The 22,533-nt window shown below is 41.7% G+C and overlaps 1 protein-coding gene and 1 long non-coding RNA gene across 2 annotated transcripts; one reads left to right on the top strand and one right to left on the bottom strand.

Moving 5' to 3' along the window:
* Positions 1 to 1,765: 1,765 nt before the first annotated feature.
* Positions 1,766 to 5,378, top strand: LOC309340067. The gene is made up of 2 exons (XR_014155791.1): positions 1,766 to 2,235; positions 2,295 to 5,378. It is a non-coding gene; the product is annotated as an uncharacterized lncRNA (long non-coding RNA).
* Positions 5,379 to 5,456: 78 nt separating this feature from the next.
* On the bottom strand, positions 5,457 to 20,617 carry CHMP2B (charged multivesicular body protein 2B). The gene is made up of 6 exons (XM_081858555.1): positions 20,364 to 20,617; positions 13,593 to 13,684; positions 13,117 to 13,311; positions 7,646 to 7,748; positions 5,841 to 5,947; positions 5,457 to 5,670 (listed from the first exon to the last, which is right to left on the bottom strand). The coding sequence occupies exons 1-6, from the start codon at positions 20,395 to 20,397 to the stop codon at positions 5,557 to 5,559; spliced, it is 645 nt and encodes a 214-aa protein (XP_081714681.1). The 5' UTR covers positions 20,398 to 20,617; the 3' UTR covers positions 5,457 to 5,556.
* Between the last annotated feature and the right edge of the window lie 1,916 nt (positions 20,618 to 22,533).

Here is a 22,533-nt window from a genome sequence, read left to right on the forward strand (position 1 = left end):
CCCCACCCCCTCCTGCTTGCACGCAAGTAGGAATGGGATTGGGGATGCTCCGATGGAAAGGGAGGCATTGCGCTGCCCGAGCCTTGCTGCTGCTGCCACTCTCGGCCCTCCTTCTCCACCTCGTATGCCTGACCCACTGCACACTGCTTCCCCACCACCACCGAAGAACGAACAACTCAGGGGCTGCCCAGGCTCATGGAGAAAGGAGATAGAAGCCTCAGAGGAAGGGGAAATGTGGCGGCTGAGGTCAAGGCAGCGGCCACCCCTCTGCCATCGTTGCAGCATCAATGTCCTGAATATGTAGTAATTAATTAATTAAAGTGTCCCTGGATTCATTGGGGGAAAAACTGGTAACCTTACTGTACATGGTTTATTGTTTAACTCAGAATGGTTACAGCTAAAGTTACTGCTTCTTTAAGAAGAAGAAACTGAGAGATTCAATTTATCCCCTATGGTCAGTTTCCCTGAACCACTCCTACCCAGTTAATATTCATCCATCTAGGAGTGGAGAACTACACTTGCAGTCAAAACACCAAGGCTGCAGGCCCCATCCACATGGCTGCTCTTCAAATTTGTGCCTCCAATAATCCCTTGTCTGTTAAAACAGGCAGGTGGGGAGGGGGTTTCTGTCCCTTGTAATCTGCATTTCAGAAATTCCCTAGATCCTTAAGTCTAAGCTCCGAAACTTACATTGAGATCCACAGACTAGAAAAACGCCATTTAACTTATACAAGCCTAATCAATTTGGACAGAGATTGAGATGGAAGGGATATTTAAAAGCCTGAGGTTATGGGGAAATTCTGCTGACATCTATATGCTGTAGTCCTTTAATCCAAATACTCTCATTAGCACCCTAGACATTAATTGAACTAGCTAAATAAGTTACAGCATGAAGCCTTTTCCTCTGCAAGAATGAGATTTCATAGGAGGGGAGGAAAAGATGACAGGAATCAAGGGATTTCAGAGGGGGGATGAAAAAAACTGTCAGCTCCGACTGGGGCAGGCTTATCGGTGGCATTGATGAGGACTCTCCTAGTTGACAGGATCCTTAAACCTAAAAGCTCCTTAAAGCAGCTGTCGCCTAATGAGCAGTTTTAGCAAACAGTGAGGGGCCTGCTGGTTAAAATATATGCCAAGAACTTTTGATATGGGAAAGGCTTATAGGGAGGCATTATCTAACATCTGCATTCTGTACATTCATCTTTAAAGCTACTTCACTCTACCTTTGCATTTTGATTTTTTGCTTTATGAAGTCCAGCCAGGATTAAAAGCTTGCTGTTACCAAAAGGAAGTTGGCCCAACGAGAGGTATTCCTTAAACTACATTGGAATAAACATGGCAATTACCTCTATCCTGGCTTATACAGGGAAGCCAGTAATGTATTAGTTTAGAGGCCTCATCCTAAAAATGAAAGGATTGTGCTAAAGTACCATATACTATAGGGGGTCTCTAACTGGGACCTTTATTAATAAGCTAGACGCCATGTGACCCACATCTTGGAAATGACCATAGCACGGAATGGGAAACGCACATGGCTAGGTATAAACAAGCATTTGGCAATCAACAAAAAACACAATTTTTTATTTCGATGCATTTAGATCCCACATTCTTCTCAAAGGAGCACAAGGTAAAGTCATAGAATTGTAGAGTGGGTGGGTCATTCAGTCCAACCCCCTGCAATGCAGGAATCTGTTGCCCAACATGGGTCTCAAGCCTATGACCCTGAGATTAAGAGTCTCATGCTCTTATCGACTGAATGGGTTCTCCCCATTCTCCTTTAATAATGGCCTGGTTCACGTCACATCAAACCATAGTTTAAAACAGGCATAGGCAAACCTGGACCTTCAGATGTTTTGGGACTACAACTCCCATCACCCCTGACCACTGGTCCTGTTAGCTAGGGATGATGGGAGTTGTAGTCCTAAAACATCTGGAGGGCTGAGTTTGCCTATGCCTGGTTTAAAATAATTGCGGTGGAAAACAGCATCCAGACAAGGTTAAGGGAAAGATTCTGATCATCCACCACAGGCCATTTTGACAGGAGGGTGGAGCCTTCCACTTGTCAATCCCCAGACATCACAATCACAAGGTGACCCTGTCTCTCGCTCTCTCTATCATTGGAGGCATGGCTTGAGTTGTGCCTGCAGAGGCAGATGCTTTGCATCACCAACTTCAAGCCAGCATTGCAAATGAATGTGTGTGCTCATAGCAAGCTGTTTTGGAGCTTGCTATTAAGTGCCAATCCCAGCTGGCTTGCTGAAAGCGCCAATCAGCTGGTTGGTGCTGACAGCAAGGCTTGCTTGCCAAGGAACAGCAAGGAGTGCACTTTAAAGAGCTCACCTGTTCCTTTGCAGCTGTGTCTCCACACCCTGATAGTAGGTGTCGTTGGGCGTGGTTCGAGGAAAACTGCTTTTCAAGCCAAATTGGGGCCTGGCAAACTTGCAGTTCTTCAGCCCTAGTTTAATGTGATGTGTGAACCACCTCAATGTGAATTAAAACAAAAGTTGTGTTTTCTGGATATTGTTCAATGGATAAACAAGCATCAGGAATTGTTGGAAAACACAGCATCATTGCCAAGCTGCATAATGTTTATTTTGCTGTGTAATTTCTTCTGTAGTATATCAGCCAGTTTAAAACTTTCAGCATTGCATACTTATACATTTTTGTCATTTGACAGGGTGGAAGCCTAAGATAAAACACGTTTTTGGCAAGAACAGGAATTGCAATATACATGTTTTGATATCTATCACTTCTGTTGTCCTGGTATTATTTATCTAGTGTTTTTTTCTTTCAAAATTGCAGTACAGCTACACTTCTAGATGCTATGAATGATGCTAGATGAATGAATTTGATGCTCCAGCTTCCATTTTATGGTGATCAACACACTATTCAGAAATAAAATTCTGCTAAGGAACCCATACTTTTAACAGCTGCATGACACACATGCATAGTAGCAGCCTTCTTCCCAAAAACAATGACAACTGTGAAGGAATTAGATAATAGCATTGTGAAACTAAAACGAAGGAGGCACTCAGTTAACTAGTACCTCATTTAGGAGGCATTCCTTCATTCCATTCCCTCCCTCAAATGTTTTTATTCAGCAACCACCATTGGCAAAACATTTTCAAGTATTGTTTGATTGTCCAGCTTTAGTTGGGCAGCATTTGTAATACTTTAACTTTCCCACTAGAGCAGAATTACTTTTTCACTGGTCATTAGCATTAGCATAACTTTCTCTACAAAAACACAAGAATTCTTGGCTACATTTACATTTTGAGTAATATCAAAGCTATGAATGCATATTGGTTAGATTTCTTTATGCCTCTTTCACAGCTCAAGTCCTAACCCTCTCCTTTTCAATTCAGCAGGGTTTACTCTCAGGTAAGTGGGATTAGGGTTGCAGCCACAGCCATTCAGGGCAATCCAAACCCAAGCTGGGCAGCAGCAGAACATGATGGAGCCGTGAAGCCACCATCTCTGTGGCCCTGTCACTCATTCTGGTGGACACCTGCTGGCTACACAAGTCCTGGATTGGACTCAATGCTGCTAAGAGATGTGAGTGGGGTTGAATTGGAATCCAGTGGATCCTCAGCTGCTGCCTCACATTTAAGGTGCATTTCAGAGCTTTCCACAGGCTACCGCTGGCAGGAAATCACAAGCAATCCAAAAAGTAGTGTTGTCATCACCCTGCTGGCAGAACAAGGAAGCGGGAAACCTCTGCCCCATCCAATGCACACACCCCAGTTCAGCACTTTGGGGGTTTGTATTGCATCCTTAATCACTGACTAGTGGATGCTTTTAGTATTTTTAAAAAACTATTTTCTTAAAAAATCAAACAGAAAAATGGCACGCAATGGAGCTAAAAGCTTTTATTTGATTTTTACAAAATCCATAAAAAGGAGATCTTGCTGAAGGTAGCCACATAGAGTCTATTTTATGTAATTACAAAACCAAATTGTAAACCAAATTGTGTATGTACTTGATTGCTTTGATCTTATGTTTAACCAGAAAAATCATAATTCTATACTGAAATGAAGACCTAGGCTGCTGTTGCCTTATTCCTATGGCATATCTTGTGAGTTGATAGTCACAGTAATTGCTTTCTTTTTCTGTTCTTCATAAACAATCAGCAGACATTTTCTTGTTAATTTACATTCTCACAATTAGTACCAGGGCCACGAAGAAGTTCAGGAACAGAAATCCCCTTTCACAACTGGCAGTAATTCACAATGTGAATTATGTTCCCTATAATACATCAAATTACCCACTGTTTAACTATATTAGGCGCAATTTTATAGCCAAGTGAACCTATTTCCTTCAAATAGTCAAGCATACATAATTCCAATTAGTGTATAACAACTGGATATAAAACAGAACAAACATACTATATGGACAATAAAGTATATTTTCAAAGGTAACACTTGTTCAATGAAAAAATGCATAGCAATATATACAATGCTATTCAATGAAAAATATGTAATTTCAGGTGTTGGTAGTAGATTACATACTTTGTAGCAGCGGTTGCAGTTGAGTTCACATAACTCTTTCAGTGCTATGTAAGTTGAGATAATGGCTTTAACATTACATTATTTCCACAATTCTAAGCTTAATTAAAATAAACCAAACACGATGGGCAACATCCAATGATGTTCACCTCCTTGTGCAATGGAAATCCACTTGTGCAACTGAACTTCCTGCTTCTCTTTTCACCCTCTAGCCCCCTTGTGCACCCCAGAACAGATTTTGGGGGCACACAGGAGGCTGCAGGGAGAGTAAGGGAAAGGAGGAACCTCAGTGCACAAAGATCTCACCCTATGTACACAAAGGCACAGAATTCCTTCAAGTTAGCTGTGTTACAGTACAATGGAAGTTATTTAGTACGTTCCTTACAAACCATTTTCCTAGCATAACATATCATTAGACCACAACCTTGATTCCAAGAAGATAATTATATATCAGTATTGTTCTAAAGTCTTGGGACAATATTGGAAATGTATATTTTAAAACAAGGCTGAATCAAAAATGATTTCCTAGAAAGGCGCTTAATGAAAAACCCACTATACTTTTAAATACATCTTCTGCTTGAAGAATACAACAGCCACCTTCCAAATGAAAGAAAAAGTGAGGTTTTATTTAATACCATAAATTAAGAAGTCTCTTGGTGTGCTTGCAACAGATATGCCTCCAGAAAGGCTGCTTGCAATAGCCTCAGAAAGGTTAGAAACCTGAATGAAAAATGGAGTGTTGGTGCTTTTTGGAGAAAAAGCTAATTGTACCCAATCCAAATTTAGATCATATGTAACGGTTGTTCCTGTTTACAGCAGAATCCAATTTGGTCAAATGTATACACATTCTGCATTATTTGCATGTTGTGATGTTCTGTCTCAACTGATTCCAACTAATTGTTCCAACTGCTTCTAGAATTCATTGTCACCAAAGATGGCTCGGGCAAGATCTTGCAAAGGAATTTGGTTTTTATTGATACTGGTCTTGCACATTCATGTGCATGCGAGCACTGGAGCAATTGCAGAAGGCAGGCTGCTCGTCACCATGGGGTTAATCTACTCCCAGGGCTTTGAGCTGCCGCTCAATCTCTTCATCAGAAATTGTGGCACTTTGGGATGCTGATGCAGATGGCATGCCTCTGGCAGCTGAAGGAGCCTTGGCCATCTATTAGAAAGAAAAATGAGTAAAAGTTACATTTAGGCAAGCAAGATGAGACACAGTAATCAAAACGATAGAACATAGAGACAAAAAGGAAGGCACTACAAAAGTCAATAAAAATGTAAGGACGGGGGCAGATTACTTTCCAAGAGCAATGGGAAATAATTTCTTCATACCTTTCCAGATATTTCAATACCAATTTCATCCAGGACTTGGTTCACAATATCCTGACTTTCCTGTTCTTCATCAGAATCATTGAAAATATCATCCAGGGTATCATTGACTTAAAGACAAAGGAAAACAAAAGCTTCATTAGAACTGTAATAGTACAGTTCTAGTACAGTGGTCTTTCATACCACTTTTACACCCCAGCACACATTAACATCTTTATTTTGAAGAAAAGTGAAAGAAAATAATGTAAGCAATAATATATGTGGGTTTATACTGTTATACTGCTGTTCAAATGTGATTTTGGCCCTCAAGGCAGCTTACAAGTTTAAACATATACAATACAAAAAAATGGCCAAAAAGCAAATCCATTAGCAGGGAGAATTTATAATTTTACAAAGCTAGCTCTGAAAGCCAATGTGCTTTTAGTTGGGGATTTAATGCTCGTTTGACCATGAATGCTCCCAAAATAAGCCAAGCTATTTCCCCCAAAGTCAAAAAATAGCTTGGCTATTCGTGACAATTTCACTAATGTTCCCTATTCTCCTGCAACCCACCAAGCTCCCTTCCATCCCACCAACCCTTCACCTGCCCCAGCAGTAGTAATAAAACCATCTGTGTACTGTCAGGAATAATGGAAGTTAACAGGCCTCCACAATCCTTGGCTTGTTTCCCAATATTTAGCATCACCAGCAGACACCCTAGTCAGCAAATCAGGACATCAAAGCCATGATTTGAACCTGGTTTCTTTTTAACAATCATAACTTGAACCAGCCACTGTTTCCAGATCTTGATGAACTTCTAAAGTAAGAGCACAGCCTTCTATTGTATGTGAAGATATCATGAAGAGTGAAGAATGAAAGCATAAGCTTGTGTAGGTTAAACCATGGGTTTGAATTGAATCCGAATCAAACATTTTAAAAAAATTCTGTACTGGCAGATAAGCACTTACGAGGGGGCACAATAGACTTGCATCAGCATGCCATCACTAGTATGCACATTGTACTCAGGCATCCAGCTAAGACAGTGTCATGGTGCAACAAGATATGGCTTCGTTATGGTGCTGGGAATAGCAGCCATTGCTAGTGCAGCATAGCAACTTCACACAGTGTTATTCTAACATAAAGGTGGGGCGAGAACAACCCAAGAATTGTCAGTTTCCCCATTCCATTATCCTCAAAGGATTTTGGCTTCCAGAGAATCAGCCATGTGAAAAACCAAGTTACCTATTTTACATATTGTGGACATCTACATTATGATATTGGATCAGGCAGAGCACAGCTGGAAAGATTTACCTCACACAAGACTTTGGAATAGTTTGCAGAAAGCAGCTCTTTGTGCTATTAAAGCAGTTTCATTTTTAAGGTTGCAGTTTTGATAGCGTAATTGGGACAATGTCCCCCATGATGTATGCATATTCTGCACCTAATGGTTCACTTTTTAAGTGTGGGATTTCACTTAAAAAGCATCACTGGTTAATGTTTCAGCAATGTAATGCGTCATATGCCCTCCTGAAATCTGAATAGGATGAGCAGGCCAAGGCTTTAGTGTTCCACATGGCTCTTCCCATGACATTAACATTGCCCCTCTATTTCTGGCCATCCATTTTCATGTTTCCTTGCTTCTATTATCGAAGTAATAAGGAAGTAATAAGGAAGACTATGAAAATGGATGTTCCTGCAATTAATAATTTCAACAAACATAGGTTAAGCACAAGCTCATGAACCAATTATTAGCTTGATTTGGTGGTCTTGCCAACCCAACAAGGAAGCAGGGAACAGTTTTAATCATTGTATGGAAAAGCATAACTTACTCATTTCTTCAGTCATTTCCATTTTCATGTTTTCTTTCTGGAAGTTCTGCATAGTTTGCAGTGTCTTTTGTGGATCCATCTTTTTATTAACAGCTTGCATTGTCTAGCAATAAACAATAACCTTTATGAATACAGTATATACCAACATACCAACATACAGTACAGTAAAACTGCTGAACACATCATCATAATATTTGAATACTTTTAAGGTGTTAGAAGAAAATAAATTCCAAGAAATACAAGTTCCCATGTAACGTCGGGTATACAACTAAATCTTTAGTCTTTGCACATCTAGAACTATCAGAAAAAGAGTAGAAGGCACTATTGCGTAGCAGTCAGTTCTTCTGTAAGTCCATCTGATGTATACATTTTCCAAAATCTAATCTGCTGGTGGGTCTTCCTGATATTGACCTGGTTTGGATGTAATACCAAATTATAATTTAGCATTACATTAACAACATCTCCGCTGGTGTTCTTCTCCCTCGAGTGCTGCCTTCATTTGTTTTCAATTAACTGCAGGTCAGTGTCAAATTCAAATCCTAAACTCTGCTTAATATTAATTATGGTTTTATTGGAACAATCATACACCCTGATTTAGAATTGGCTTGTTTCTGTGAGCTACAGTTAAGACCATCAACAGTTTGTTTAAAATGGAAGTGAAAGCTTCTACCATGGCTGTGCCAGATAAGGGAAGAAGGGAGGCATGGGATGAGTCACATTGTTCATGTAACACTAAGGTATTGTTTAGCATTATGGCTGAACACAGCTATTGTGAGAAGGGTGAACCCTGTATGATTGGCGTAAAACCTCTACTCTTATGCCTACACAACTTACAATTTAGAAAACCTCTTCCTGGCCCTATAAAACTTTTTCCTTCATCAAGCATGTAGTAAACCACTTGCCTCACATGAAGCTGACTTATATCAAGTCAGGCCATTAGTGTGTCTACCCCAGCGCTGCCTATTTTGACTAGCAGTCAGGCAGTGGATCAGGAACAGCAACAAAACAGGTTTTTGTTCCCAGCCTACCACAGGGTCACCCACTGCCCATCAATTCCTCTCCTGCTGCTCCAATGACTCACTGTGAGGAAGGGTTTTCAACTTTAGACAGCATCTGCTGCTGCAGCTAAGCAGCCGATGGCTTTCCTCTGGGGCTCTCTTGAGGTCATTTTGCCTCAAAATCTCAAAAGCGCTTAAAGAAAGGGTAGGAGGAGGAAGATGTGTCAGTGATTAGCATTTACTGAGCTGCCTCAGGAGGTTTAATGCCGGTCAGCCCTTACTGCTAACTGACAGTGGCTCTCTAGTGTTGTTGGCAATAGGTTTTAATCAGCACTGCCAACTTTTAACTGGAAATGTTGCAGATGAAACATGGCATCGTCCACATGCAAGGAATACATACTACCAGAAAGCTATGTCACCTCTCTGCGTATGAACTGGTTGGAATGCTTTTATAAACTGGAAGAAAGGGGTTCCACCAGTCCTTTAATACCACTTCACATGCCCCAGAATCAATTGGTAAAATTTTGAATTGTACAACAAACTGTATAACTTCAGAATGTGAGTGGAGAATAACTTTTTTCTTTCCCCCCACATATGCCCTAAACTATCTGTAAGCGTATCAGGTAGAAACCATTTATTCCAGCCCACTTCCTACTGTACTAGGTTTTCAGCTGCAGAGTTTTGTTTTGGTTTTTAATGCAGTAGAGCATTCAAAAGCCACTTAGACCCAGTGATGAAAGCCAATAAACTGAAGCTCAATTCTGATAAGGAGGTATTGAAGGTGGATAGTTTGGGTCTAGTCTGGGTCGATGATGTACAAAATAGTTACAGACTTATTTGCAAGGTTGCCCTTCTCTACATGCTATTATGATACCCTCATTTAATCATACATTCACAAAATTAGATCTAAGATTATTTGACAGCACAGAGAAATCAGAGTTTGAGGTAGAGTTTTCATTTTAAAATAGTGTAACAGAACATAATGGCTATGCATTTCTACCAGGAGCTGTGGAGATACTATGCTGGCACTGTTTCAAACAAGAGATGATTACATGAATGAGGTTTCTGTCTTTATAAAAAGGAGCCAAGGCATCAGAATCCAGTAGACTCTAACTGGTGAGTTTGCTGACATTCTGCTTTGTCCTATTGGATCAGTTATAGGCCAATGAGAGGGCACAATTCTACTCAAATTGAAATGATTGGCTATGGGGTGGGCGGGCTCTGACTGGAGCGAATAAAAGGCCAGGCTCTAGTCATTGAGACAGCAGACTAGGCTAGGCTCTGACTGTTGGTCAGTTGATGGAAGAGCTGAAAGTTGAGGCCAGACAGGGCATATCAAGGGGCTTAAGAAGCCAAAGAGAAGCCAGGAGCTAATGCTACTAATCTAGACCTGATGTTAGGTTTGTGGAGAAGGGCATGTGACTCTAGCAGTAGCCTTCAGGGGAGTTCAGCTGTCAAGCATCAGTAGGATTGCTGAGAACTTGAGGTGACAGGGATTGATGGACTCTGGCAGAAGTCCTGAGAGAAGACTGAAGAGTCAACTTAGAGGAAGAACTCAAGGACCTGACAGAAGAGTGCAAGTATAGACCTCAGTCCCTAGTTCCTAAGTGTTAACTGATAAAGACTATTATAGTGAAATAGATTTAGGTTTGGATTTGGGGTGGTGTGGGGATGGGACTGAAGTTTGCATAACTTTCCTCTTAAAAGTGGCAGGAATCCTACTATGTTTCATACATACCGTATTTTTCGCCCCATAGGACACACTTTTTCCCCTCCCAAAATGAAGGGGAAATCTGGGTGCGTCCTATGGGGCGAATGCAGGCTTTCGCTGAAGCTTGGAGAGCGGGAGGGGTCGGTGCGCACCGACCCCTCTCGCTCTCCAGGCTTCAGGAAGACATCCGCAGGCTAGGCAGCCCTGCAGGAGGTCCGGCAGGGATGTCTAGGCTGCGGATAGCAGCCTGCTTCCCAGAGCGTCGGGCGCCCTGAAAGCAGAGCGCCCGGCGCTTCGGGAACACATCCGCAGCCTAGGCAGCCCTGTGGGAGTTCTCCACAGGGCTCCCCACGCTGCGGATAGCAGCCTGCCACCCAGTGGGTGGGGCGCCCTGAAGCAGAGCGCCCCACGCACCAGGCAGACATCTGCAGTGTGGGGAGCCCTGCAGGAGTTCCCCGCAGGGCTCCCCACGCTGCGGATAGCAGTCTGCCGCCTTAGGCAGACATCGGCCAGCCCCACAAGCTCGGGGGACAGCAGGGAGGCGCAGCGCCGTTCCTCGACCTGGTTCGGTTTCCCCGACCTGCTTTTGGGGGGGAAATAAAGGGAAATTTTTTTCCCTTTATTTCCCCCCCAAAAAACTAGGTGCGTCCTATGGGACGGAGCGTCCTATGGGACGAAAAATACAGTAATTTTGAGTGACTAAAAACTAACAGTGTATACATTTTTAAGGTAACAGTAACAAAGTAAAGTTAATCACCTAGTTTAAGTATGTAGGGATGAATATACACATGCTTATTAATGTAACAGTTTTAAGTAAGATATACTATACTTTGTTTTTACTTTATATTTTGAGCTCTGTGATGTTTTGCCCTATACTTAACCATAGCTATTGTTGGGTAAACCAAAGAAAATAAATGGTATTCATAATAAAGGATTAAGGATTAAGAAAAATGAAATATAAGTCACAGCAAAGAAGTGTGAAAATGTTTAGGGGTACTCTCATTTTCTTACTCATATTGAAATACTGCCCCTCAGTGAGGCCAAACTTAGATTCACAAAATGTTCAGGAGTATGCGTCCCCCCAGGAAAAAGCACTGGAGATGATGATAATAAAGGTTTTGCTACAGACATCCTTACTCCTAAATTGTCACTTGAACTTAAAATATTGTAACAAAAATGAAAAATTAACTGTTTATTTGTACTTTTAGTAATATTTTTCTATAAGTTGATAACTACATAAATATTTAAGATACCAAAATATACAAAAAAGAGAAATTTACCTTCTATTTGAAGTTCTAAATTGCTTCCAAATTCATTTAGAAGCAGCAGAAGGACCATTGCTTAGTCACAAATTTTCACTAAGTGATTTCACACACAAGTCGCTCTCTCACTAGAATATCAGGCTGTAATCACAACGTGAATTTGCAAAGCTAAAATGAAACATCCCTGTGTACTCTGCTCTAATTCCTCATATGAGCTATGGGATGCATATGTGCCAATATTCTGCACAAGTCTGTGAATCCATATAGATACAAACAAGCAATTTAGAGACTGACAGCTCAGCTGGGGGAGCAAAAGCTCTTGGATCAGCATGAGTCAAAACAGAACATCCGTAAGCTTAGTCATCCACTTTACTACTCATTAACACTGCTTCCATACGTACACAACTCAATATAGCACTACAGTGTACTTGCCCAGCTGCAAAATGAGAGTGAGGGATTGGGTCAGGATAGGAGCCACAGGCAAAAGACTCCCTAAACATTTAATTACATGCCTTCAGCGTGTCACATATTGACCTTTTTTCTTTTGTGAGAAGGTATTTGCCAGCTAATCAGTTTAGCTTCTTTAGACATGCATACTCTATAAAAGCCTTGACTATTTTCATCATAAATTGCAGACTACAGTGGTACCTCTAGTTATGAACTTTATTCGTTCAGGAGGTCCATTCTTAACCTGAAACTGTTCTTAACTAGAGGCGTGCTTTCGCTAATGGGGCCTCTTGCTGCCACTGCACCACTGGCAAACGATTTCCATTCGCATCCTGGGGCAAAGTTCTCAAGTCGAGGTAACTCTTCCAGGTTAGTGGAGTTTGTAACCTGAGGAGTTTGTAACTCAAAGTACCACTGTACTTTATTGTCAGATTTTTGCAGAGTACTTGTTGTAACTCAACCTGGGACCTGCTGATGAAGGGCAGGTAGTAGGCCTGGGTAATATATCAATATATCACCCAGGACCAGTATGAGGAGCAGACCGTGATGTTAGCTTCACTCAGAAGTATATTACTGGTGAAAATGCTGCTATGTTTTAGACATCACAATAGATTGTGGTTTATCTCAACAGGAACAATCCTAGGCTGACATGAACCACCCTCAAGTGAAGCTACAAGACAGAATTTAGAAGCTTTCACACACACCCACACACCCATTTAACTGCAGCTTGTTGTTGTCGAAACCCAGCAAATTGTGGTTAATCTTACATAGTTTGTTTAAAACAAGACAACTCTGACCAGGGTTTATGACCTTGGCTTGCTTCAACAAGCCATAGCTGAGATTAAATTTCAGAGGATAATGCTAAACTGCAGTTAATTAAAAACATAAGTGAAAGTTTCTCATCTCCCACTTACTGCAGTGCCAGAGGAGGGGGAAATGCACAAGCCTAGATTTGTTCCCATCATGATAAACCACAGTTGAAACACAGATTTTTGTAAATTAAAACCAGAATCCTATGAACAATATTTGGGATACTTAAGTTTGATTGCTTACCTTTGCTGTTGTTGACATTGCTCCTGCCATTTTCATCTGTGAGTTCATCAGTTTTGTTTGTGTTGACATGGATGTAACTTTTGAACTAACAGCATAGGTTCGAGTTTTCTGTTTTCGCAGTTGCACAAGCTGTTTTGCTAGAACCTTACAGGCTTCTTTGTTTCCAGTTTTAGCCATTTTCTTTATTTCCAATTCCTATTTATTAAAACGAAAACTGTTTTTAGCTTGTATTCACTTTTTATCTTCCAACATAAATACTACAATAGTTTAATGAGTAAAAGGTGCTTTTTTTTTCCAAACAAATTCCTATTAGACATGCAAGAAAGCTATCTAAAGAAAAAAATACAATGTTTCCAAAATTAAAAGCTAGGAGTACAGGTGGAAAATGGTGTTAAGGAAATGGACAAGCTATCATTTACCATAACCAGTTTGGGCACTGATTGTGAAAGATGAACTAAGATTCTCCAGTTACTTACCAGTTGCTTTTCCTGTCTCTCCAAAGCTACTCGATCTCTTACTATTGCCCTCTGGGTGCCTCTTAGCTCCTTATTTTGTTCTTTAATTATATCTAAGAAACAAAATATTTACAGTTAGTATAATGGATAAGGAAGTATGGTGAAGATATGTATGGTGAAAACATAAGTTTTAGGTGAAAGGTGTTTCATTCCTAATAGCAGTATCACTGATGTCTCAAAAATAGACTACTGGAATAACTGGAAAACAGACAACTAGAATAGTGTGAAGGATGGAGGCCCAGAAGACTGCATTCTCTGTGGCAGGCCCTCATTTGTGCAACTCTCACTTCACAGAAGTGCATCTAGCATTTTCATTGTACTGCTTATGCTGAACCTTTGAATGCAACCTCTTTACCCTAGCCTTTTGACCATTAAGGTATTTCGTTTAGTGGGACCCACCTCTTTTATGCAGTTTCTGGTGTTTGTTCCATTTGGAATAGTTGTACTTGTTTTATCATTGTATATTACCTGGGACCTTACTGTAAAGGGCAGATAAGGTAATACAGTGGTACCTCTGGATGCAAATGGGATCCGTTTTGGAGCCCCTTTCGCATCCAGAAGTGAATGCAACCCACGTTTGCAGGTCGTGATTCACTGCTTTCGCGCATACGTGTGACGTCATTTTGACCGTCTGCACATGCGCGAGCGGCGAAACCCAGAAGTAACACGCTGCGCTACTTCCAGGTCGCTGCAGCGTGCCACCCGAAAATACTTATCCCGAAGCTACTTCAACCCGAGGTATGACTGTACTTGATAGAAATACTATAGTCTTCAGTTGCAGGTAACCAATTACATATGGGGAACAGAATCATATGCTGTCCTGACTCCACAACCTACTTGTGTCCATTTGAAGGCCTGCACAGACAATATGTGTTTAAAATCCTCCTAAAAGGGTTGTTTCACATGATTGGGTATCCTGCTTTTTTAGGGTCTCAGTCAGAAGGAGAGTGTTATACACACACAGCTGCTATGCAGGCCTTCCATTTAATGCACATGGGTCATTGGGTCACCTGAGACTGAAGTTGTGAATATGACTCAAACATGAATGCCCCATCTTTATTTTATAAAGACTGAAAAAAGCTTACAATGTTTTCACCATAAAATGCATAAAACCACAATAAAACCAATTCATTCTCCCTGTGGATAATTAATATGAAAGCATTCACCAAAGAAACAGGGAGATAAAACTTAACCCACACGAAAAGCTTGGCAAAGTTAAAAAGGGCTTAGCAGTTTGATTTCTGTGAACACACAAACTCCAAATGATATCACACATTTTCTGTACACGTAATTTTAAAAACAGCCATACTGTTTTGAATCCACAGGAAAGCAGAGGCTTCCTCTGGATCCAACCCTGAGGAATTTTATATTTGAATTATGTATGCCTTGGAGGAAAGGCACCTTTGGATTCAACCTACTACGTTACTATTTTGACACTATCATTATTGCTTGAACATAAATTCATACTGTTGGTATTATTTGTTATCTCCATTATTGCATTTTTTCCTTTTTCAAAGATGTTCACTGTACATATAATCATAGCCAGATACATTATTAAATAAGTTATATATCAACTTAAGAAAACTGCTACTGTCTCAATGCAGTATAAATAGACTAGAGATAAACCCATCTTCTGTGCCCAAGTATCAGCACTTGATTGTTCTCATTTTTCTATCCTTCTGATGTTATAGAAAGTGTGCTCTCCACATCACAATTTTTTGGGGGAAAATTTCCCTTTAATTTCCCTATCAAAGAAATTGTAACACAGCATAAACAAAATACCACCTGCAGCACAAATATTTTCTAGCCTTTTAATAAACCAGCACTTTCTTCCACATAGAAAGAGTGCAAGAATCTGAACCTTATGGAATCATAACATTCAAGCTTTCAGTGGCCTACTTTGTAAGTATATATATATGTATTGAAATACTATTTGCAAACAGAGTTGGAATTCTCATTTCAATAAGAGGGTTGTTCCCTTAGCTATAAATTGAGAAGTTGTGTTTTATCAGATGAGAATACTTGTAAAGACTTTCTAAAAGTCTTTTTAGACCACAAAGATATGACACTTTGCAGGCTGGGAGTGTTTATCCTCTTTTACTCAAAGAGAAGCAAGTGACATTCCCATGAACTAGTGGCTATGGCTTCTAGAGGGGAATGAAGTTTTTAAATTATAGGACTGCCAGTCAAGGATTACATTTATCTATTTCTTCATAATAAAAAAGTATGTTTTGTGGGGGTTTTTATGCCTGAGGCCATTTCAAAGTAGCACACAATAAAGTCAAAATAATTTATTTGGAGTTGTTCAGAAGAGAGTCAACCCCCCACCCCCGCGCTTTTACAGAGATGACTTGTCTTATTCTATTAAAAATCCCATTTCTTTTGAAAATGAAGCATTCCCAAAAGTAAGTTTCCATCTTGCTTTCACAATCTAAAAAAATCATCTAACAATAATGATAGGATTTTGTTGCTGTTGCTTCCCACAATATAGACTGTCAAAAATGAATAAAGCATGAACTGCAGCCATAGATTTATTTTACATTAATCCTTTCTTCAAAGACTCTTCTTTCCTAGATACAGTTCCAAGACATGCCAGGATGAAATGATTTCAGCATTAAGAAGTCCTGGCAGGAAACATTTTCATATATGTTGAGGCATCTATACTGCCCTTATTAACTTATACACAATTAGTCTCATGTAAGTACTAAATACAATGGAATGATTACCATAGGGAAAAATCAAGAGTGTTGCATGAAGAAGTTTGTACAGTAATACCTTGGTTTATGAACTTAATATGTTCTGGAAGTCTGTTCTTAAACCAAGGCATGCTTTCCCATAGCAGCGGGGGACTCAATTTACAAATAGAACACACTCAAAAGGAAGCAGATCATGTTCTGCTTCCAAGGCAAAGTTCACAAACCAAAACACCTACTTCTGGGTTTGCAGCGTTCTTAATCCAAGTTGTTCATAAACTAAGCTGTTCTTAAACCAAGGTACCACTGTACTGTACAATTGGGCTTGATTTGGATTGAAATTCATACTTAAGAGTCAACATTATGGGAACATGAGAAGTCTCAGTTGACACTCTAAGAATTACCCTGAACTTGGGTTTGTTGGTTTTTTTGTTTTTGTTTTGTTTTGTTTTGTTTTGGACAAGAGAATGTGATCTGGGAATTGGGGGTTGTCAAAAAACATTTTAAGTTTTAGATTTGCAGGACTCCTGACGCAGGTATGGGGGTGTTGTGTTACAGAAGATCTTCCTTCAGAACAAAATGGGCTCAAACAGTTTCCTGACTGCCCTGGGAAAGTTTTCTGTTGCTCCAGTCAGTGATCCTGTTGAATACCTGGTCAATATTGGGATAGGGAACTAATCAAGTGGATAGTATTCTGAACCAGCACGAGGAATCAGCAGCAGGTGATGAGGGGTAACAAACTGAGGTTCAAACCAGACAAAACAAATGTACTCTTGGTGGGGGAAGGGGAGGGGGAGAGATAAAAATCTGGAATAGGGATTAAATGAAGTTTACAGGTTGGGACTATTCTGGATGCAGCTTTACATCTAGATGACCTCGTGGTAACGATGGCCAGATGAAACTCAATCCTAATGAATGGGTCTACAAAATGGACGTCACACAAAAACACTAAATGTGTTTTTACACCGACAAAACTTTTCATTCAATATCCTGTGATAATGCAAAAATTTAAGTTCCTTGTTATTTACTCAAAAGCACCTCTTCACAGATCAGAGGTAAGGAGGTGGCACTTATCTGCTTACATCAGACAGTAAATCTAGTGCCCTCTAGATGCCCATTATCCCTATTAAACATGTCTTGGGGTAACTGGAGTTGTAGTTCAACATTTGGAAGACACTATGCTAGCTAACTCTGATTAAACAAAAGGATACCAGAGACAGAGCAGCTTCCAGGGTATAAATACTGAGAGTCTGAAACTATATATTTACTTCTGAATTTGTCAAAGAATGCCAACTTTCCAGTCCTTATGACCACGCACTCACACTTACAAGTTTTTGTCTCAGCTTATACTTTTTATGTTTTCTTCCTTAAAGGTTGAACCTTGAGGTTTCAGGTGGGAACCTCTACCACAAGTAGGAAGCTGACTTACGCCATTATTGGTATCTAGCTCAGTGCTATCTGCACTGTCTAACAGTAGCTCTCCATGGTCTCTCCCAGGCCTACTTGGAGATGTAGGGATTGAACAAGATCTTTGAATGCAAAGGTTGCTATCTACCCAAGCCATGGCCCTTCCCATGAGCCCTGCTCTTTATAATGAACTCCCCACTGAGAACCATAGTGCTACACCTCATTGGCCTTCCAGAAGTGGAGCAGAACATATATCTTCCATTGAGTCCAGTTCAATTGTTCAGCTTTAATCACTACTGTTTTTCTGCTTTTAATGGGGTGGTTTATTTGGGGCAGGGTGTTTTGTTTGTTACTGCACTCGGCCATGAGCACAACAAAGGCAGAAAATAAATTATTTCAATTAATAAATATGGAATAGCTTTACTACCAGATATATTCACCACACATGAAAATAAGTGACAGAAAAGAAATTATACCACATTTGTAGTAATAGATTATCAAGTGGTCGTGTGATAGAAAACCAAACCATATGGTAACCTCATTATCTATTCACCCTATAGCAGTCCTGTGTGACAAAAGGCTTCACAAAAGAAGCAACTCCTTCAAATTTATATCAGTGGAAAGCTGAGAAAGCCAGCTGTGCCATCAAATTTTGTACTCAAACTCTTTACCAGGCAAGTTATAGAAAATACTAAATTTATGTTTGATGCACTGCAATTACTGAGTAGTAATTCAGTGAGGCAGCAAAGCTGGCAGGACTGGGGATAAAAATTTTATACATCACTAGACTACTCAGTGCCTTCAAGAGCTAATGACTGTGAGAGTTCTGAGTGCTGGGAGTCGTTCATCTTATCTGCTCAGAGATGTACAAACAGGAGGAACAGGAGAGGACTCTGAAGAATATATGCCCTCCTCCCAGCCATCAACACCTTTCAGGGAAGAAGAACCAGAAGCCACAAGACCATAACCTGGTATTTCAGATTTGTCATTGGGGTAGAACTATCATCCAACTATAGGTCTAATTTTAATATTGTGAACCACTTTGATAACCATTATGGTTGTAAAACAATATACATATAAGATAAATAAAAATGTCACCTTTTTCTTGAGAACCCAGTTCTAAAGAAAATGAATGTCCATGTTTTGACTCATGAATGGATGACATAGCCAACAGTAAAATACAGAGGTGGGAGATACGTAATAGTGCATGACACATACAGAAAATTCACTTAGCAGCAATGATCACACAACATTATGCTGCAATAGTCACAAAATATGCTCTTTCCCTCCCAAATATGCCAGATGCTTCAATGTAATTCAAAGCATTCCTTTGAAGTGTCTTTCTCTAAACTAAGGAAGACTTAACTCATACTTCTTTAGAAATCAGCAGTAGGTGGAATTTTTGTCTACACACATCACACAAATATAATCCCTAGGAAATATTGAAGGAACACTTTTTAATATCAACCAGCACTGCAGCAATAGTAATAAAGGGCATCATTTTGAAGAGGACACTAAGAGCTTTTGTTACATCAAGGAAACAGCTCTCTGGCAACACTGAAGAACCCTGGCAGTTCCTGATAGGAAAGAATGCTCTTGTTTTAATAAAACAATGCATCTTGTTTCCTTGGGGTTTTTAGGGCTATTGAAATTGATACAGATAATACAGATAATTATTTATTTTTATTACATTCCTATACTGCCCTTCATCCAAGGGTCACAGGGCAGACTAAAAACACAAAAATACATAACAGAGTAACCAACAAAAACAATAATCCGACACAAAGTATTTATTTATTAAATAAATAGGTGGCCTCATGTAGTCATCTATTGTAACAATTTCTCAAAATTACTGCAAAAAAAAAACAGTTCTTAAGAACCTTGCCCTACTTCTAAGGCATTCTCTGCAGTAGCTCTTTCTCCATTTGAGCAGTGCAATCTCCACTGTGTGTTCAACATGGCTTACTCCCAGGTAAGCGTGCATGTGCTCACAGCCACAATCCCTCAATAACCTGGTGCTGGCAGTTCCACAAGGTGTTTTTGTGTGTGCTGTGCTTATTAACATTGTAGGTAACACTTCCACACATGATCAGGAGATGAGTCATGCATGTTCTCTCTCCCTCTCTCTCTCAATGCACAAACAACCACCACTGCCACCCAACAGCACACACGGATTGTGCCCAAGCCTACATTCTGAGCTGCATCATAATTTTTTATTTGTATTATTAAAATTCAAGCCTGATGGTCCATTTAAGGCAAAGGGCAAAGAACGCAGCGCAGGAGGCACCACGACAGCTATAGGGCAATCAGAAAGGAGAGGGAGGGAGACTTCCATGGGGGGAGGCGAAGTCGTATTCTAGGGGCAAACTAGGCTGGATCTCTTCAGCTCAGGGGCGAAGCGAGGAGCCCACAGGGGCGACCACTCCCTGAAGTATCGGGAAATACCTCTCCAAAGGGGCGGGGGGAGCCTTGGGGCGAAGGGAAATCCCCCCCCCCCCGTTTGCTAGGGTGCGGTGTCGTCAGAGGGCGAATAGGGGGGAGGGCTGCCCACCCCCAAGGAAGGAAAAAGGACCCCCCCCCGCCCCACCATAGCGACCACCACAGCACGAGATTTCCTTCGCCCGTCACTCACCGTCCACCGTCTTCTTCTTGAAGAGCGACGCCATGGCGGCGGCGGCGGCGGCGGCGGCCCAGGAACCGAGGCAGGAGAGCGGGGCCACCGGGGCTCCTTCCTGCTCCTCAGGTGACCGACCAGGAAGCGGAGGCTGCCGCTGTTGCTGCCGCAAGCTCAGAGACGAGCAGGAGAAAAGCCCGCCTCCCGCCTTCGGGAAGAGGCTGAGGCCGTAGCAACAGCGGCGCCCAGTGCCGCCACTGGCGCGGGGGGCGGGGCTTGCCGTGAGGGGAGGGGCTAGAGGAGGCCGTCCCTCTCGCGAGCGGAGTCGGCTCCGTGGCCGGCCGGGCAGGAGGGGGGCGGGGGGGGGGAATGAGCGGCGGTTTCTCACGTGACAGCGCGCGAGCGGTGAGGGGGCAGGAACGGTTGGTAGCCGCTGCCATGACACGACCTAGTTGAAGGGGGGAGGGGTTTTTTCCGAAGGTGGTGGCACGTCCTGAGGGTGGGAGGACGTTTGTTTTATTAAGTTATTATCCATTTATTTATCTATGTACCGTCTTTCCCCTCAGGCAGCAGGGTAGGGTTGTGCTTGGGTTTGGGGGGGGGCGAAGGTGAGCGGGTAGTATTAAGCACACACACGGGGAGGACGGGCGGATATACCTCACAGCGCCGCGCCTCACGACAACCTGTTTCCCAAGAGTGTCGCCGTTGAGGTGGCAAAGCGGCCGCGCGAGAATCCCGGGTTTGAGGAAATGTAGCGCGCGAGCCTTCTCTCCCTTTCCGTCGAAGCATTTTGGAGGGTTATTTTGAAACAGATGTTTTATTCGAGCTTTACACGCAGCACCTCCACCGATAGAAAATGGGCTGGAAAAAAGGCATTCAGGTCACGTGTAAATTCGGGTCGGTTAAATCTTCGTGTCAGAGGCGGCCACACAGCGGTGCTTCCCGACGCCTCGACACTCTGGGCGCACCTGCGTGGTCTGAGGGGGCACCAAAGGCTGCCTCGCTAAATCCGAAATGCAGGGCAGGCGCCATGCCATGCAGTGGTTTGGGGTCGCTCTTAGCATGTGGGCTGTACCGCCTCTGTGTACAGCATGTGAGCGCCTGCGTTTCCGTGTGGAAAGTAGGGGAGAGGTCGGCAAGGGTTGTACTTGAGCGCGACCTGGGACTTGCCTGACTCCTGGAATGCCAGGGAGAGGCAGCTGAGTCTGCAGGTTGGAGATGCCCCCCCCCCCCAAAGCAGGCCCCTAATAAGTCTTTTAAAGAATATTTTCAAATTGTAAGAAATAGCGACATTGTAAAGCACAACCTCTCACATCAGAGTTTTGTGTGTAATATGCAGATATTTCCGTAAGAAGCCACAAGGACACCTGGTACATGATTGCAAAGCCCTTCCTGATCATGTCAGTGTTAGGACACTGAGCACACCCAGTCTGGCTCTTGAGATTAGAGAAGTTTGTCATACCTGCCCTAATATAATGTCAGGCTCTCCGTTTGCTTAGAGAAGAATCTTACAGGGTAACATTTGGATATACAGGTTGTCAGGATGGAAGGAAATGATGTTCAGATCCCTTCCAGCCTTACAATTCAGTGTGGCATGCTTCATAAAGCTGGCAGATGCTGTGCAAAATGCCAAACAGCTATTTGCAATTGCAGCAGTAGAGCTGTTCCAGTTTTGTGTGGTGTTCGTATTTCATATTGAACATGCTGTTTTGAATGAGCAAGATTACTTGTCTGGATTTTTTAAAATTGATGCTCATTTTGAACTTGCACAGTGTCTCCTATTAGGGAATACACTGCGGATGAGGAGAGGGACCTGCCAGCCCAACAGAGGAACCTGCCAGCTTGCCACTGAGGCTCTTGTCTGCTGCCTTCTGCCGCACTCCTTGCTCCACGAGACTATACAATCAATACATTATACAACAAACCAATTGACATGGCAAACCCAGTACAGCTAATAAACCAGTGTGCAGGGCACAAAATGATGGTATGCCAAAAAGCATGATCTCTGCATATTGAAAAAGGCAGTTTGGGGGGAAACCAAAAGAAAAATTTAAAAGATGACAGCATAAATATTACATTTTTTCTTCTTGTTTAAATAAATGGTTTCTTAATAGGTAAAGAAAGTATGCAATACGTTATATGTAGTACCGGTAATTAACTAAACAAGATCCAGATCACTGCTGAAAGA

Source organism: Podarcis erhardii (genome assembly GCF_964252035.2).
Source record: "Podarcis erhardii genome assembly, chromosome: 4".
NCBI classification, from domain to species: domain Eukaryota; kingdom Metazoa; phylum Chordata; class Lepidosauria; order Squamata; family Lacertidae; genus Podarcis; species Podarcis erhardii.

Coding starts and splice junctions, on each gene's coding strand:
- CHMP2B (XM_081858555.1), bottom strand. CDS start 20,397: ATGGCGTCGCTCTTCAAGAAGAAGACGGTGGACG. Junction 13,312..13,592: donor AGAGACAGGAAAAGCAACTG/GTAAGTAACTGG, acceptor TTTAATAAATAG/GAATTGGAAATAAAGAAAAT. Junction 5,948..7,645: donor GGAAATGACTGAAGAAATGA/GTAAGTTATGCT, acceptor TTTGTCTTTAAG/TCAATGATACCCTGGATGAT.